A 15970-nucleotide genomic window follows, 5' to 3' on the forward strand; every position below is an offset into this window, starting at 1 on the left:
AGTAAACTCCTCAGAAGAAGTGATTTTTAAAAAAAAAACAAAAAAGCAAAGTAAGAATTTAAAGATGCAAAAAATACAAATATGTTTTAAATACCTACTGAATATGTGTACATCTGATACTACTGCTTTTTTCTAAAATACATTTTTCAAAATTAAGATAAAAAATTGGTCACCTAATCAAACAATGAGATCAATTTAAGGTTGCAATGACTGATTAACTAAGAAGCTGGTTGGAACCAAAACCTGTAGGGTCCTTGAAGACTGAACATTTAAGAACCACTGGTTTAGAGTGTAAGAACAAAATATAAGAATACAGTAAATGCATGAAGATATTAACTTGTCAGATAATGAAAGTGAAACACACATTTAAAGTTTTTATGTTAGTCATTCTCAGTTGCCCCTTGCATTTTTAGCATTGTCGATTTATTGCTTTTCATTAAATACTGCTGTATTTATTTCTTGTACTTGTAAATGACATGTATGTTTGTCAAGACATGGATTTTTCTTTTGTTGCAAAACAACAGTTTGTGCTCCTGCTGTTTAGAATTATGTTTAAATCTTGTTCTTGTTGCCTTTATAAGTGGTGTATAAAATGTTTGAAATTAATTTGAATGATCTAACATTGATTTCCAGGCTGAATTGTAAGTACAGAATTAAAATATTGGCTACATTTAGTATATTTAGATGTTAACGTTGAGCTTTTCAGTAATGAATATCTTGGGATATTTCCAGTTCTACATCACATAGCTTAGTGTAATGAGTGAGTGAATGGCACTCCAATATGTAAATGCATTTATTTTATTTGTGTGTTATTCTTATTTTAATTTATATAAAGAATGACTTTCACATACCATGGATCTATTGTTAGAGTTTCGAGTGATCCAGTCATGAACATTGTATATATTCTAGATATGTGGCACCCAGTGACAACAAGTTAAATGGGTAAAAGGCCACACCTCATTGTCCACATATGATAGTTAAAGACCATTAAGAGTGAGTGAAATATGAGCATGGAAATTTGAAACTTTCTGCTGATCCTGAAGAGCTGGATGGTGTAAATTAAAACATGATATTTTTAGTTCTTTACAGATATTTTTTATTCTGCTTTTTTCTTTGTTTTATGTTGAAGTTGAAACAATAAATGCAGATTAAAGTCCATATCTTAATATTTTCCTTTATGAACATTTGGAAAAACTTCTTTACCAATTTAGATATTTTATATTTTATCGGGTTTGAAAGACCACAAGACCTGCAGTAGCCATTATCACAAATAAAATTTTTCCAGGAATTTACCAGTAAATTGCTCAGTTGAACATCTCGTAACAAATTCCTTAAAAATTCTGGTACACTGTTCATTTTCCAGGTTCAGTGTAATTATCAGAAATTACCAGAAACTCTGACAATAATATGTAAAAGTCTGTGGCTAACTTAATGGATTTTCTTTGAAAACGGACAGCCTAGTAATGTGGTAATTGATGCTGCCAGCTCAGTACTTCTGTGTACATAGTTTTTCCTTTGGGTGTGCCACTTTTACACCCATACTCTAAAGAAGTCAATGTTAAGTTGTTTGATGACTGCAGCCACTTATGTACAAGGTGAGCCATTGTGGAACACCTCTGTATCAGAGTTCTTTATGTATTTTGCACTAAAGCTACAAGTTAATTGAAAGCATTCATGGTATTTTTATATATCCAAGGGTTTTTTTTTTTCTTCTTCAAATAAATCATAAGTCATATATTATCTGCTCTCTTTTATTAATAAAATGTGATATACACATGTGTATGCCAATGCAAGCAGTGCATCACAGCTGAGTGAACCTGGAACAGTAAAAGGCTCATTATCATTGTGTAGCTGGGGTTCAAAGCATTCCAGTGGTGTATAGTTGTCTATGATTGGTCATTCATATTACATGTCATAGCTATGCATAAAAGGCAGGAATTAAAAACATAACTGCTAATGTAATATTTGTTTTAAGAGATTGTTTAGGTACAGGGGACTAAATGATTCCAAAATAGAACACCACATGTTTCCAAAAAGGAGGCACTTTGTGCCAAACAGTGTGAATTTGCAATAATATTTTTTGAGAGAAATTCCTAAAACACCTATTTTTTGCAAATTTGAGATTGTTGTGAAACCAAGGCTTTTATTCATTTGAAGACTATTTTAAAAAATTTGTAGTGTATACTCGATTTTTTTGATCCTTTATTATATAAGCAGAATATTTTTGATATGTATTTTAGGTGCAGTAATGCCAGAAACCCCTTAGTGCATAAAGGGTTAAATGCTCTGTTATGAATGAGTGTGCTCTAGAGCAGGTGGATGTCCCAGCTCTGGGTGAAATCTGTCAGGATATATTCCAGACCTCAATTGGACTTGAAAATAATTTGAAGGATGTTTGAAAATGTTAGTTATTTGGAAGGTGTCCGTGGGTTATGCATACAGGACTACTCTGTATTTAACCTAAGAAGGAAAGTGTGGTGGTGGTATAGCACAAGTAATTATGCATTATCTACTTCATGGTCACTATTTTTCTGTAGCAGAGTTGCCGTAGTATTATGTAGACCTAGTGTAGCATTTCTTAATGGGCGAGACCCATTTTGGTCATGGGATGTCATTAGGGCTTGCTGTGTAGTGAATTACAATTGTACCGAATGAGAGAGGGTTATGAACAGTTTGCAGAAAGCCTTTTGATGGGTCCCTTTTTGCATGGCTAAAAACTGCCCGGACAATGATTGGCAGCTACTCTCCAAGTTGAGGACAAAGGTCGAGATTTTCCAAGGGGAAATGGGGGATTATGGGTCACAAAGATGTGCCACAGACAAAATTGAGCTACGAGGGAAAAAAAAAGTTCAAGAGCCACTGGTCTAGTGGAAAGTGAGCTTTGTGCATTTGTTGGCAAAGGTACAGATACCGCAGTATTCATCTTTGGATTGTTTCTGCTTTTTTTTTTTGCCACATTACTTTATTGTTTCCTATTCAATTTATAATTTATATCTCAGTTTATTGTAAGTGCCATTTTACTATGGAACACAGTTTATATATAATTTCTTGTTTATGTATTAACATTTTGTAATATTGCATTTTTAACATGTTTAATTCTTTGTAAGGTTAAATTGTATGGTATATTTTATTATTCAGAATGTCTGAAACAGTGGAACCTCGGGTCACGACTGTAATTCGTTCCAAAACTCTGGTCGCAACCCGATTTGGTCATGACCCGAAGTAATTTCCCCCATAGGATTGCATGTAAATACAATTAATCCGTTATGGACCATACGAGCTGTATGTAAATATATATATTTTTTTTTAAAGATTTTTAAGCACAAAAATAGTTAATTATACCATAGAATGCACTTACTTACTTCTTCTTTAATGTTTGCTTCTTCTGCTTGGGTTCTCAACGCTCGCTCGCGCTCTAGCTCTCTCTCTCTCTCTCTTTCTCTCTCTCGCTGTTGCTCTCTAGCTCATGTTTGCTCGCTCACTCTCTCTCTCGCTCTCGCTGCACAGGGATAAACTGAACATGTGCGGAAATCATACGCGCGTACGAACCGGAAGGGAAACTGGCTTGTTCGTCACCTGAGTGTGTGGTCATGAACAGATGCAAAAGTTTGGCGAACTTTTTGGTCGTAACCCGATTTATACTTGGTTCCGAGACATTCGTGACCCGAGGTTCCACTGTATTCCTCAAAATGCTATTTTGAGACCTCAAAATTGCCCCCACCTCAACAAAAAAACTTTCCCATTTGCTTTAATAATCTTTTTTTTTTTTGTCCTTATTTTTTTTTTAATGTCCTTATTGTAGTGCCTATCTTCGGTAGCCACTGCTTTACAGTCTGGCTTCCTCCCTTACTGTGAACCTGTGTACCAGCGCTGTGTGAATCTGGTACAAAAGACTCTTGCACAAGCCATGGTAAGTGTGATGTGTTTGCTTTTATCACAGTCTGTTATAAAATAATTAGCATATAGAGCTAATCAAGTCTGTTGAATCATTTTTAACTCATAATCCTAGTATTGTATAAAAAACTTAGTGTCCATTATCCAAAAAAAAATTACTAGATGGTTTATATTTGTAAGTAGCTGGACAGTGAATGCTCTTTGTTTATTTAACACTAGAATTACCAGAGCCTACGAAAAAACTCGTAAATCCGTCCCACCTTAAATCGCATCTTAAATCCGTTTGCACATCTCCGCCAGAGTCCTTTTTCATCTAAATGTGCTGATAAACAAAAGCTACTAGCAGCCAGCTATTCCATCCCCCCCAGCGACTTAGAATGAACTTCTCCTAGCTCAAGCCTTGCCTTGATTTGATTACCTGGGATTGAAGTGGAGTTTTACAGTGGAAATAATTCTAGCGTTATTTGGAATACACGCATTTCATGTGTGTTCCATTTCTATAGTAGGCTGTGCAAACACATTTTTAAAACAGAAACGTTTTTCATATTCTAATAGTAAATGACAAAATGTAGGCATAAACTATATAACGTATGAAGCCTGAAGTCCATATATCAAAGAAACACTTTCACAAAAGGTACAAATAAGAGAACACGTGCGCTTTCATTCAAAAATTTTTTAAAAAAAAAGCAGCGTTAGCATGCCACATTGACATTCTTACTACAACCGCCGCGCTGGCGTAATGGTATCAGCCCCTGATTGGGAATCACAGGGTGGCGAGTTCGATCCCGCACGGCTCCACTTCGAGAAATGAACTGCTCTTATTCTTACAATTTTAGAATAACAACATAAATTTGATTTCAGTCTGTAACAGCCGGTGTAACTTATGATAGTGGTAAAGGTTAGCTTTTTTTTTTTTTTTTTTTTTAATTCACTTTTCTTTCTCGCAGTCGCATTCAGAATCAATCCATACAACCCCATCTGACACAGCTGGTTTCACATAAATAAAAGTGCACTTTTATTCAAGACTATAACCGAAGAATAAAGAAAGCAAGTTACAGTTGGTGGGTGATACGACAGCTTGCGTCGTGCAATGTTAAGAACTGCTGATTTCCGATCCGTGCTATATAAAATCATCACATTCAAATATTAACAGTTCCCACACACCCAAGGTCCGCCATTCCTACATTTACGACATGTGTACTTGTTGCAGTGTACACACCTCTCTCTGCTATGGTTCCTATTACAGTGAATGAGCACCTGACACTGTACTTTCTTCCCTGGGGGAAGCTGAGGTCTTAGAATGGAAGTTTGTTGATGCTGTATCATCTTTTCTTTTTCCATCGCCTTTTCCTGTAAGAAGCGACGACGAAGTTCCTCTGCAAGGTGAGCCATGAACACTCTTCTTTTCTCAGTGGACCCCGTGCATGCCTTATACAGTACGTGTGCATTCATCGCTGCTAGGTCAAGGATGTTGTAGAACACAGCAACCGGCCACCTGCGTGTTCCTGTTCGCACTGAACAAGCACGCGCCTTCTGGTCCATGATGTCAACGCCACGCTGGGGAAAAAAGAAAGACAAATATATGTGACATTTTGAAGAAATCATTTTATCACCAGAATAGCACCAGAATACTTCGTCACACTAATATTTTTTTCATTAGCATACCTTCATGTGGTTGTAGTCTGTGACCGTGTTTGGTTTTTTTTTTTTTTATCTTGCCCAATCTCCACATCATGGTGCATTGTGCTGAGAATGCAGACAGACTTCATCTTTTTGGGCACATACACTGTCAGCATGGCACTGGGAGATCTAAACACCAGCCTGGAGAATTGTTTGTGTACTGAACTGACTTTAGCTGCAGGTGGAAGTTCCCGTCGCACTTTATTCATGGTGCCAAGCAGAGTTGTATTGCGGTGCAGCAGTCTATTAGCCAGCGAAAGTGACGTGAAGAAGTTGTCTGTTGTTACGGTTCTGCCTTTGTCCAGAAATGGCTCCATAAGCTTTATGACCACAGACTCTGAAAGTCTTTCTCCCGTGGGACGACTGGGATCTTTTCCTAAATAAGGAGTGGCATTGCACATGTACTTTGTCTCCAAATCTGCCGCAATCCAAAAAGGCAGAACCGTAACAACAGACAACTTCTTCACGTCACTTTTGCTGGCTAATAGACTGCTGCACCGCAATACAACTCTGCTTGGCACCATGAATAAAGTGCGACGGGAACTTCCACCTGCAGCTAAAGTCAGTTCAGTACACAAACAATTCTCCAGGCTGGTGTTTAGATCTCCCAGTGCCATGCTGACAGTGTATGTGCCCAAAAAGATGAAGTCTGTCTGCATTCTCAGCACAATGCACCATGATGTGGAGATTGGGCAAGATAAAAAAAAAAAAAAAAACAAACACGGTCACAGACTACAACCACATGAAGGTATGCTAATGAAAAAAATATTAGTGTGACGAAGTATTCTGGTGATAAAATGATTTCTTCAAAATGTCACATATATTTGTCTTTCTTTTTTCCCCCAGCGTGGCATTGACATCATGGACCAGAAGGCGCGTGCTTGTTCAGTGCGAACAGGAACACGCAGGTGGCCGGTTGCTGTGTTCTACAACATCCTTGACCTAGCAGCGATGAACGCACACGTACTGTATAAGGCATGCACTGGGTCCACTGAGAAAAGAAGAGTGTTCATGGCTCACCTTGCAGAGGAACTTCGTCGTCGCTTCTTACAGGAAAAGGCGATGGAAAAAGAAAAGATGATACAGCATCAACAAACTTCCGTTCTAAGACCTCAGCTTCCCCCAGGGAAGAAAGTACAGTGTCAGGTGCTCATTCACTGTAATAGGAACCATAGCAGAGAGAGGTGTGTACACTGCAACAAGTACACATGTCGTAAATGTAGGAATGGCGGACCTTGGGTGTGTGGGAACTGTTAATATTTGAATGTGATGATTTTATATAGCACGGATCGGAAATCAGCAGTTCTTAACATTGCACGACGCAAGCTTTCGTATCACCCACCAACTGTAACTTGCTTTCTTTATTCTTCGGTTATAGTCTTGAATAAAAGTGCACTTTTATTTATGTGAAACCAGCTGTGTCAGATGGGGTTGTATGGATTGATTCTGAATGCGACTGCGAGAATGAAAAGTGAATTAAAAAAAAAAAAAAAAAGCTAACCTTTACCACTATCATAAGTTACACCGGCTGTTACAGACTGAAATCAAATTTATGTTGTTATTCTAAAATTGTAAGAATAAGAGCAGTTCATTTCTCGAAGTGGAGCCATGCGGGATCGAACTCGCCACCCTGTGATTCCCAATCAGGGGCTGATACCATTACGCCAGCGCGGCGGTTGTAGTAAGAATGTCAATATGGCATGCTAACGCGGCTTTTTTAAAAAAAAATTTTTGAATGAAAGCGCACGTGTTCTCTTATTTGTACCTTTTGTGAAAGTGTTTCTTTGTTATATGGACTTCAGGCTTCATACGTTATATAGTTTATGCCTACATTTTGTCATTTACTATTAGAATATGAAAAACGTTTCTGTTTTAACCCTTTGCGGTCGTTAGGCCAGAAAACTGGCCTTAGTAAAAAGTGCGCTATAGGTCGTCAAGCCACCGCTGGTGGCCCTGCAAGTTTCTGACCGATTTGCACAGTCGCCTGGTCGAGAAAAGTGGCCTGTGTTATTCCTACATGCTTGAAAAAAATAACTGCTGTAATTATTGGCGTTTTTTCAATAATTAATTACGACTAATGTAGCGTGACGTTGAAAATTAAATACGACTGCAAAGGGTTAAAAATGTGTTTGCACAGCCTACTATAGAAATGGAACACACATGAAATGCGTGTATTCCAAATAACGCTAGAATTATTTCCATTGTAAAACTCCACTTCAATCCCAGGTAATCAAATCAAGGCAAGGCTTGAGCTAGGAGAAGTTCATTCTAAGTCGCTGGGGGGATGGAATAGCTGGCTGCTAGTAGCTTTTGTTTATCAGCACATTTAGATGACAAAGGACTCTGGCGGAGAGGTGCAAACGGATTTAAGACGCGATTTAAGGTGGGACGGATTTACGAGTTTTTTCGTAGGCTCTGGTAATTCTAGTGTTAAATTCACTGCTATGTTGTAGAACTTATTGAACCAACATATAGGATTTCTTTCCCATAACTATACATGTCAAGGCTTTTGGTAAAGAGGAAAAAATTCATTTTGTTGAGTTTGTTTAAATGTACCTGATGCAATGCTGTTTGCAGGATCACCATAATCTTTTTAATTTACATGCATTTTCAGGAGTTTACAAATATTAAATTTTATTTGGCTGCTTTTGATTTCTTGATCAATTTATACATCCAACTACTGTATTTAAAACTACTTTGAAACAGTGCAGAATTACTCTGTTACTGTGTTAGTAGGCATTCTCAAATATGTTTTAAAGCACACAGATTTCCTTTACTGTGACATAGAAAATGATATTGTCGTATTTTAAATCAGTTTTGTTAAATCATCACAGGTCTGATTGTAATTTTCTTATGTTCACATTCATAGTGAAGTGCCACATTATACTTGTAATTTACTGGAAGTTCATTTGCCCCTCCATCCTCCCACCCTATTGGCACAAATGTCTGTTGACAAGGGACTATGTGAGAGCTTACTCGTCTTTCCTTAATGTGTTGTGTGTGTATCACATATGCTACAAATTTAAAGTTATTTCTTAATGTTAAACACTTACACTATGAAGGTTTTATTTTGGATGCCATGCCCACAGGAGTATAAAAAGAAGTCTGAGTAGATTAGTTTTTCCTCCCTTTTTGAAATCTGGGTTAAGTGTTCAAACAAGTGTGGTGGTGAGGAGGCAGGTAGTAACAGAGCAGAGAACGATAGAGGTGTCCTCCTAGGGATCCAGTGGATGCAAGAAAAGCATATGTAAGAGGAACGTCTCACTTAGAGTATCCTGCCACTGCCCGTTGTTTAATGTTTGGACACTATTATTATTAAAAGCATTTGCACCTTACTTTTTGCTTGTTTGCATCCTCATTGTCTGGCTCATCCTCGGACATTACTCTCCACTGAGGTAATGGCAGCTACACCCCATCCCAGTCCTTCACACAGAGACATATAGTATAAGAAAGACAGTAGTCCTCTTTCCCAAAACAAACAATTTAAGGAAACATAATTATACATGCTTAGCAAATTATTATAGATATCTTTTAAGTTGTACAAACAGCAGATGAACGTTTCCTTGCGTTTATATCGCCTACATATTTTTTTATTTGGACAAAATTTAAGTGACACTGAATAACCCTGGCAAATTTCTTCTTTTTTTTTTTTTCTTCTTCAATATAAGTAGAAATGCATGAAAATTCATCATATTGGATGTTGGCCAATAATGTTTAAAAAAAATTGTATTTCTGATATGCTAGGAATATATATGTTACCGGCAAAATTTCTTTTTTTTTCTTCTTCTTCTTCAATGTAAGTAGAAATGCATGAAAATTCATCATATTGGATGTTGGCCAATAATGTTTAAAAAAAATTGTATTTCTGATATGCTAGGAATATATATGTTACCGGCAATGTATGAAAAGCAGGTATTGTATAGAATACCTAGGCAATGTATACAATGCCTGCCGTTTATAGGCAAGGTATGAAATATCTGCGTTGTTACATACTTTTCCTAGGCATTGCATAAAATGCCTAGGCATTATAAAGAATGACAAGTACTATTTTACGCCAAGTGTGAAATGTCCATATTGGAAAGGTCTTTAATAACAAAATGTCTAAAAATGAAAGAAGAAATACAAAATGAACTACAGGATATGCTTACTGGGAGAACAAAAGAATCAGAAGTGCCATTACTTAGCCTACTATTTGTTGCAGCAAGGAAGGCTAGAATGGCATTTTGAATTGCACTTAATTTTCTTTTTTACGCAAAGGCATTTGTTGTTTTGGCACTTAGTCTTGCACATACACCTCACAAATCCTTTTACACCTTTTTATTTCTTCTGGCATGGCTCACAAAGGTGAATATACAGTTCAATGTCATGACGGGTAATGTTCTTGTATTTATTTGAGTGCAAGCTCTTTCAACATTCTGTCTCGTCCTCCATGGCCAATGGCCAAATGAGTGTCATGCAGTACGTCAAATAATTCAGAATCTCTGACGTAAAACTGGATAGCACTGATGCCTTCTTTAACAGGATAAATCAACTTGCTTTTGTTCTCTACCATCATCACATCATAGCGTTTCAGCAGCCAATAGTCCCACGGTTCCTTCTTAGTAGTCGTTTTAGCCTTTGTTACATCATTCACTAACTTCTCGTAAGTGACTTCTGTTAGAAAAACACAATTTTTAGCAGCGTTGGCTCGCATTTGGGATAGTTCTTTGTAGAACCGTTGTCGCATGTCAGCATGTCGTCATTCTTACCCGTAAACTACATTCTCTTCTCCCATCTTCACACAGCACAATATGGGTCAGCTTCTGTAGCGGTACTTCACCCACCGCAATATATGGAACAGTCTCTGCTGCGGCACAGCAAGCACACGTGCTTCCACACTGACAAACAAAGATCCATGTGCCACTGACGAAATGTTCTGGCGAGAATAAGCTTATTCTACACTCTGCCGGTTTGCCGTTTAGGTATGGTATAGAATGCCTAGGAAATGTATGAAATGCGTCCTATTTCGGGCATTGTATACATTGCCTAGGTATTCTATAGAATGCCGGTTTTTACACATTGCCAGTAACATATATATAATATTTACAATGGAAGCAAGATTGCTAACAGAACTGTGTGGTTCTTTATGTATAATTTTTGAAATTTAGTTAATTTTCAGAACAGCAAACTACAGTAATGTTTTCATTTTGTAATGTAAATTATAATATACAATTATCTGTCATATTAAAGTGTAATACCTGGACATCTCCATTACTCTGATAGTCATGACTGCATTACAATACGTTTCCATGTAATACAAGAAATTGGATTACATTCAGTAAACTTTATTAATCCCATGGGCATATTCAGCTGATAAATGTTACTTTTATTTAATTTGCTTCTGAAACAAAGCTAATTGATAAATGTCAAAAATATTTAAGGAAACAAATTTCTCATTTAACCAGTCTGTGCTTATTTAAGTCATTAGTGTGCAAAGAAATGTGGTTGCAGCCTGCATATAATCAGAAGGCAGAACAAATAATTGAAAATAATAAACCTTGATACTTCACTTTTATTAGTATTAGCCCAGAATTTGCATTTTGGTACATCCTTACCCATACTTGTTTATTTTGAATACTTTGTTTAGCAGAAATTATCAAAGAATTTATATGACCAGATTTTTTCGTTAATAAAGGAATAAGTCTGTTTATGAGATTAGAACAACATGTAGCATTTACTTTAAACAGAATGTGTTACAGTGCAAATATGCAGTGCATGATTTCAAATTTAAATGCAATTCATACAACTGTTAAAATGCCAAAAATATTTATCTACTATATTAGGTCACTAGTATTTATCAAATTGCGAATGCCATAACATCCCAATTAAGTGAGGTTAATCTGTGTAGTAGGTGTTTAGTAGTGTTCATTTCTAATATCTTTATTTCTAATAAATATTTTCACTTTTTAAATAAGCACTGGAACAGTAAATTGTTGACAAATGCTAATTTTACAAATTCTGGTAGTAATATGACATAAATTGGAATTACAAACTGTACATCAGGAATATATTCTAGGGAAAGAATAATGATTTTTTTTCCCCCCCACAGTTGCACAATGCCCACCCTGAACAGTATGAATTGCCGGATAAAGATTTCATGATTGTAGCTCTCGATTTACTCAGTGGCTTAGCAGAAGGACTGGGAGGCAACATTGAGCAGCTTGTGGCACGAAGCAATATCCTCACTTTAATGTATCAGTGCATGCAGGTAAATGAGTTTTTGGGAGATTTATTAATTTGTTGCATTTGTAATGTCTGAAACTACATCATACATAAATGTATAATTTATGTTTATACTTAATGAAACTGACAAGTTTCTTGCATTGGAAAACTAGGAATTTATTTTTTTCAGACATTGTACGAATGGTGGGTACTATAAATTCAACTTTTATGGCTTCTGTTCTGACAATAAACTCATTCAGTCAAACGTACTTGCAAAAAATATTTTCCTTTAAGTATATTTTATACATTGAGAAGGATGTGAAAATTAGAAATGCAGCTCATATAAAAATACTTAAGATGTATGTTTTTAAATTGTAATATTTGTAATTGCTCTAAAGTGTGCATAAGTATACTGCATATACTATGCAAGGTGTTAAAACGGATGTATGATGCAGCTGTTGAATGTCTTTTAAAATCAAAATTTTAAAATTATTGAAGTTATAAACTGTAGTTAGAGACGCTTTGTTATAAGTTTCCAAATATGCAAAATTGTTGAATGGCAGTGACATTAGATAGATGCAGAGATAAGTTGGGTTATGGTTAAATGGAGGGAAATTAAAGGTTAGAGCTGTTCTGCCTATGTAAAAATGTTTATAGACTTGTTGGCAGACCATATACCAAGGACTGGGTTAAATCAAAAAATAAAGATTTGCATCCAAATACTATTTTTTATGATACATTACATTTCATTAAGTAAATTGTCTCTGTGTTTAAATCTGTAATAAGCATTCAATTAAAAAAAAATTCTGATGTTCCAAAATTTTAACATTTATTTCTGTAGCACATTTTCCTACAAAGATTGTAGCTCACTTTACAAGATGTCAAAAAAATAGTTGCAAGAAAAGAAGAAAAAATTAGGTAATAATAATATATCCATCCATCCATTTTCCTACCTGCTGAATCCAAACACAGGGTCACGGGGGTCTGATGTAGCCAATTCCAACCAACACAGGGCGCAAGGCAGGAACCAATCGGGGCGCCAACCCACCGCGGGACACACCCATACACCAAGCACACACTAGTGACATTTTGGAATCGCCAATCCACCTAACCTACATGTCTTTGGACCGTGGGAGGAAACCGGAGCATCCGGAAGAAACCCACGCAGACACGGGGAGAACATACAAACTTCACGCAGGGAGGACCCGGGAAGCGAACCCAGGTCTCCTAACTGCAAGCCAGCAGTTCTACCACTACGCCACCGTGCCGCCCAATAATAATATTTAGTATGCAAAAAAACAAAAAACAAACAATGCACAATTATATAATATATATATTTAGGAGAAGTATAATCCTTAAATATAGATTTTTTTTTTTTTATTGACGTTTTCTAATTGCAAGTCCGGTGGTAAGATCTGTTGGCCAGGGTGGACAGAAAAAAAAAGTTTGTTTATACATTTTGTACTTTTTTTTTTTTTTCTTTTTTCTTTAACTTCAGCAAGAATACAAGTTTTTTCTTGACTAGTTTAATAGTCAATGAAATGAATTTTATACATCACTTAAGTGAATTAAAGTGTTTTTAAAATAAAGTCAAACACTATGCAATCATCTTTTCATGTCTGCCCAGTGTTTAAATTTTACAGTTCTCCAGAGAGTCAAAAGCAGTTTTGGCAATCTAAAATTCAGTAAGAGAGACTGGTTGGGAATGTTGGTTAAGTTAGCAGTGTAAAAATTGTAAAAGGAAAAAATACTGCATGAATGTCTAGACAACATTAGTTCTATTAGTACATCACATTTATAAGGTTGTAATACAAATAAAAATAGAGGATTAGTAACAGTGAAGCAAGGCTAATTAAGAACAAAAAATATTTTTAAGCATGAAATAAAGTTGACCTTTCAGGTTTTTCTCCTCCTTTTATTTTGTGTGAATGCTTTTTATTCAATTTCAGGACAAAATGCCAGAGGTGCGGCAAAGTTCATTTGCTTTATTGGGGGATTTAACTAAAGCGTGCTTTCAGCATGTCAAGCCATGCATAGGTGTGTATAATTTAAATTATTTTCTTAATATTCTTGTTACCTTATTGCCAATTTCATTAGTGTTGTATTTTTCTTCAGCTGATTTCATGCCAATTCTGGGCACCAATCTGAATCCTGAATTAATATCTGTGTGCAACAATGCAACCTGGGCTATTGGAGAGATTTCGATTCAGATGGGTATGTAGAACATGTGTGTGTGTCTGTCAGTCGTCCATCCTTCTATCCATCTATGTATCTATACATATATAATATTCAGTTTTTTTTGTTTTCTTGTTTTTCTCATAATATGTTTAGTCATGTGTACTACAGATTGCAGCAAAATCAAGACTTGTCTTTTTGTGTCAGAATAAATAGATTTAAGTAATCTGTTTTTCTGAGGTAAAACAATTAGAGGTTTCCTCGTACCCAACACTATCTAACAAATTTGATATTTACTCCGCTCATATCTTGCTCAGTATTTGCATTATTTCAGGTTTATTCTGTCAGTCCAGATCGAAGAATTCATTTTAGTGCACAAGTTTTACTGATTTTAATAAAGGTAATATTTCAGTTTCAGACTACAAAATCCAAGCTTAAATTTTTTACATTTATTATATTGCAGTAATTTAAATAATTTTAACCATTAAAAAATTGCGTATTCTTTTTTTTAGATGAGTTTTTTTTTTTTTTTTTTTTTGAGGTATACAGGAAATCTATGCTATGCAGTGCTAATATGGACAAATAAAAGAAGTACTGTGTATGGGGAAAACTATGTATATTTAAGGAGATATTTTTTTAACCTTATATTAAAAACTAATATACGTAACGGTATTTTTTTTTAAACCAAATTGTAATCAATGAAATGTGTTTTCCCTATCTTGAGAAAAAGATGAGCATTGCAGGAGGCTTTAAGGTTGACTTAGTTATAATTGATGGAGGAGTAATGAGCAAAGATAATCAAGAATTTTATAGTCTCAGCTTCATACCCTACTTGTAGAGAGCTAACATCCGTGTATGAAGCCTCATGAAGTACATTGCCCGTGTTAACTATAAAATAGTGCACTGTAGAGTTTGTGTTGTTACTTTTTTCTCATTAACATTCATTCCTAATGTCTAAATTTTAAATTTTCTTTTCACAAAAAATGAATGACCTGATCACAATTTGCAGTGCCATAGCAAAGGGACTAAATACTTATATAAATGACAGATTTCACTTTGCCATTTTCATATCCAGTGACAATCTGATAGATACGATGAACTTAATATTAAGTAATGTAATTTTAGAAGAACATGCATGCAAGTACTCCATTACTATACTTTCATAAAAGTTATGGCAGTATAGTTTACGCAGAGTCTTTTATTGGCCAGTGCTAAAAGTTTATGTATTCCATTGCTGCATATTTGTGCAACTGAAAGATTGACTGATGCAGTTCATTTTTATAATGGTCTTTGCATTCAAGAAAAAAAGAATACTTTTTTGCTCTCAAGTTATTGGCAATCACTGACAGGTTTGTTTGCCAGTTTCATTAAAATTTCAAAAAAGAGCCATGAATTCGGTCTGCATCTACCAGTGGTATGTGGTGGATTTATTCTCTTTAAGAGTAGAGTGGTACATTGTGGAATTTTCAGTATTTTTTTTTTTTTTTCAGCCTTCCTCAAAGCATGTTGTGAACACCTTGAAAACCTAAGCAAACAAACAAATGGAGCCTTATCTTTGTTGAGCTGGACATGAAGAAGGAAGGCTCATTTTGTTTTGTAAACTAAATAACTGATTTTATACTTTTTGAATATGGCACATTTACTGGTACAAAGACCACATGACCTTTGGTGGCACATGTTAAGGCAGCTTTCCAGACATACTCACTTTTTCTCATCTTACAATTCTTATGTTTCCCATATTATACAGAGTGGGCCATAAGTTCCCATACATAGGAAAAATAAACATTTTTTTATGAAAAACCATTTGTATTTATATAATATATGCTCTACATGACTGCCATTGTTTTGAAAACACATTTCAGTACGTGACCGCCACTGCTGATGAACACGTATTAGCACAGCTGGAGTTATGCTTGTAATGGGTGCTTTGAAACTTTCTAATAAGTTTTGCCACAGTGTCGTGATGATGTTTGTTCCATGTTTTCTGTTAAATTCGATCGCAACCATGCAACTGCATCCT

At 35.7% G+C, this 15970-nt stretch overlaps 1 protein-coding gene across 3 annotated transcripts in view; it reads left to right on the top strand.

The window, feature by feature from the left end:
- tnpo1 (transportin 1) overlaps window positions 1-15970 on the top strand; it is a 168742-nt gene that overhangs the window by 129894 nt on the left and 22878 nt on the right. For all 3 annotated transcript variants that reach the window (XR_003716763.2, XM_051930192.1, XM_028805662.2), the window contains exons 16-19: window positions 3803-3910; window positions 11663-11821; window positions 13725-13812; window positions 13891-13989. Coding sequence is in view for 2 of the 3 variants with exons in the window: in XM_051930192.1 (XP_051786152.1) it covers window positions 3803-3910; window positions 11663-11821; window positions 13725-13812; window positions 13891-13989 (454 nt within the window). In the remaining variant the exon portion in view is untranslated. The remainder of the gene's footprint in view (window positions 1-3802; window positions 3911-11662; window positions 11822-13724; window positions 13813-13890; window positions 13990-15970) is intronic.

This window comes from Erpetoichthys calabaricus, chromosome 7 (genome assembly GCF_900747795.2).
Source record: "Erpetoichthys calabaricus chromosome 7, fErpCal1.3, whole genome shotgun sequence".
Lineage (NCBI taxonomy): Eukaryota > Metazoa > Chordata > Cladistia > Polypteriformes > Polypteridae > Erpetoichthys > Erpetoichthys calabaricus.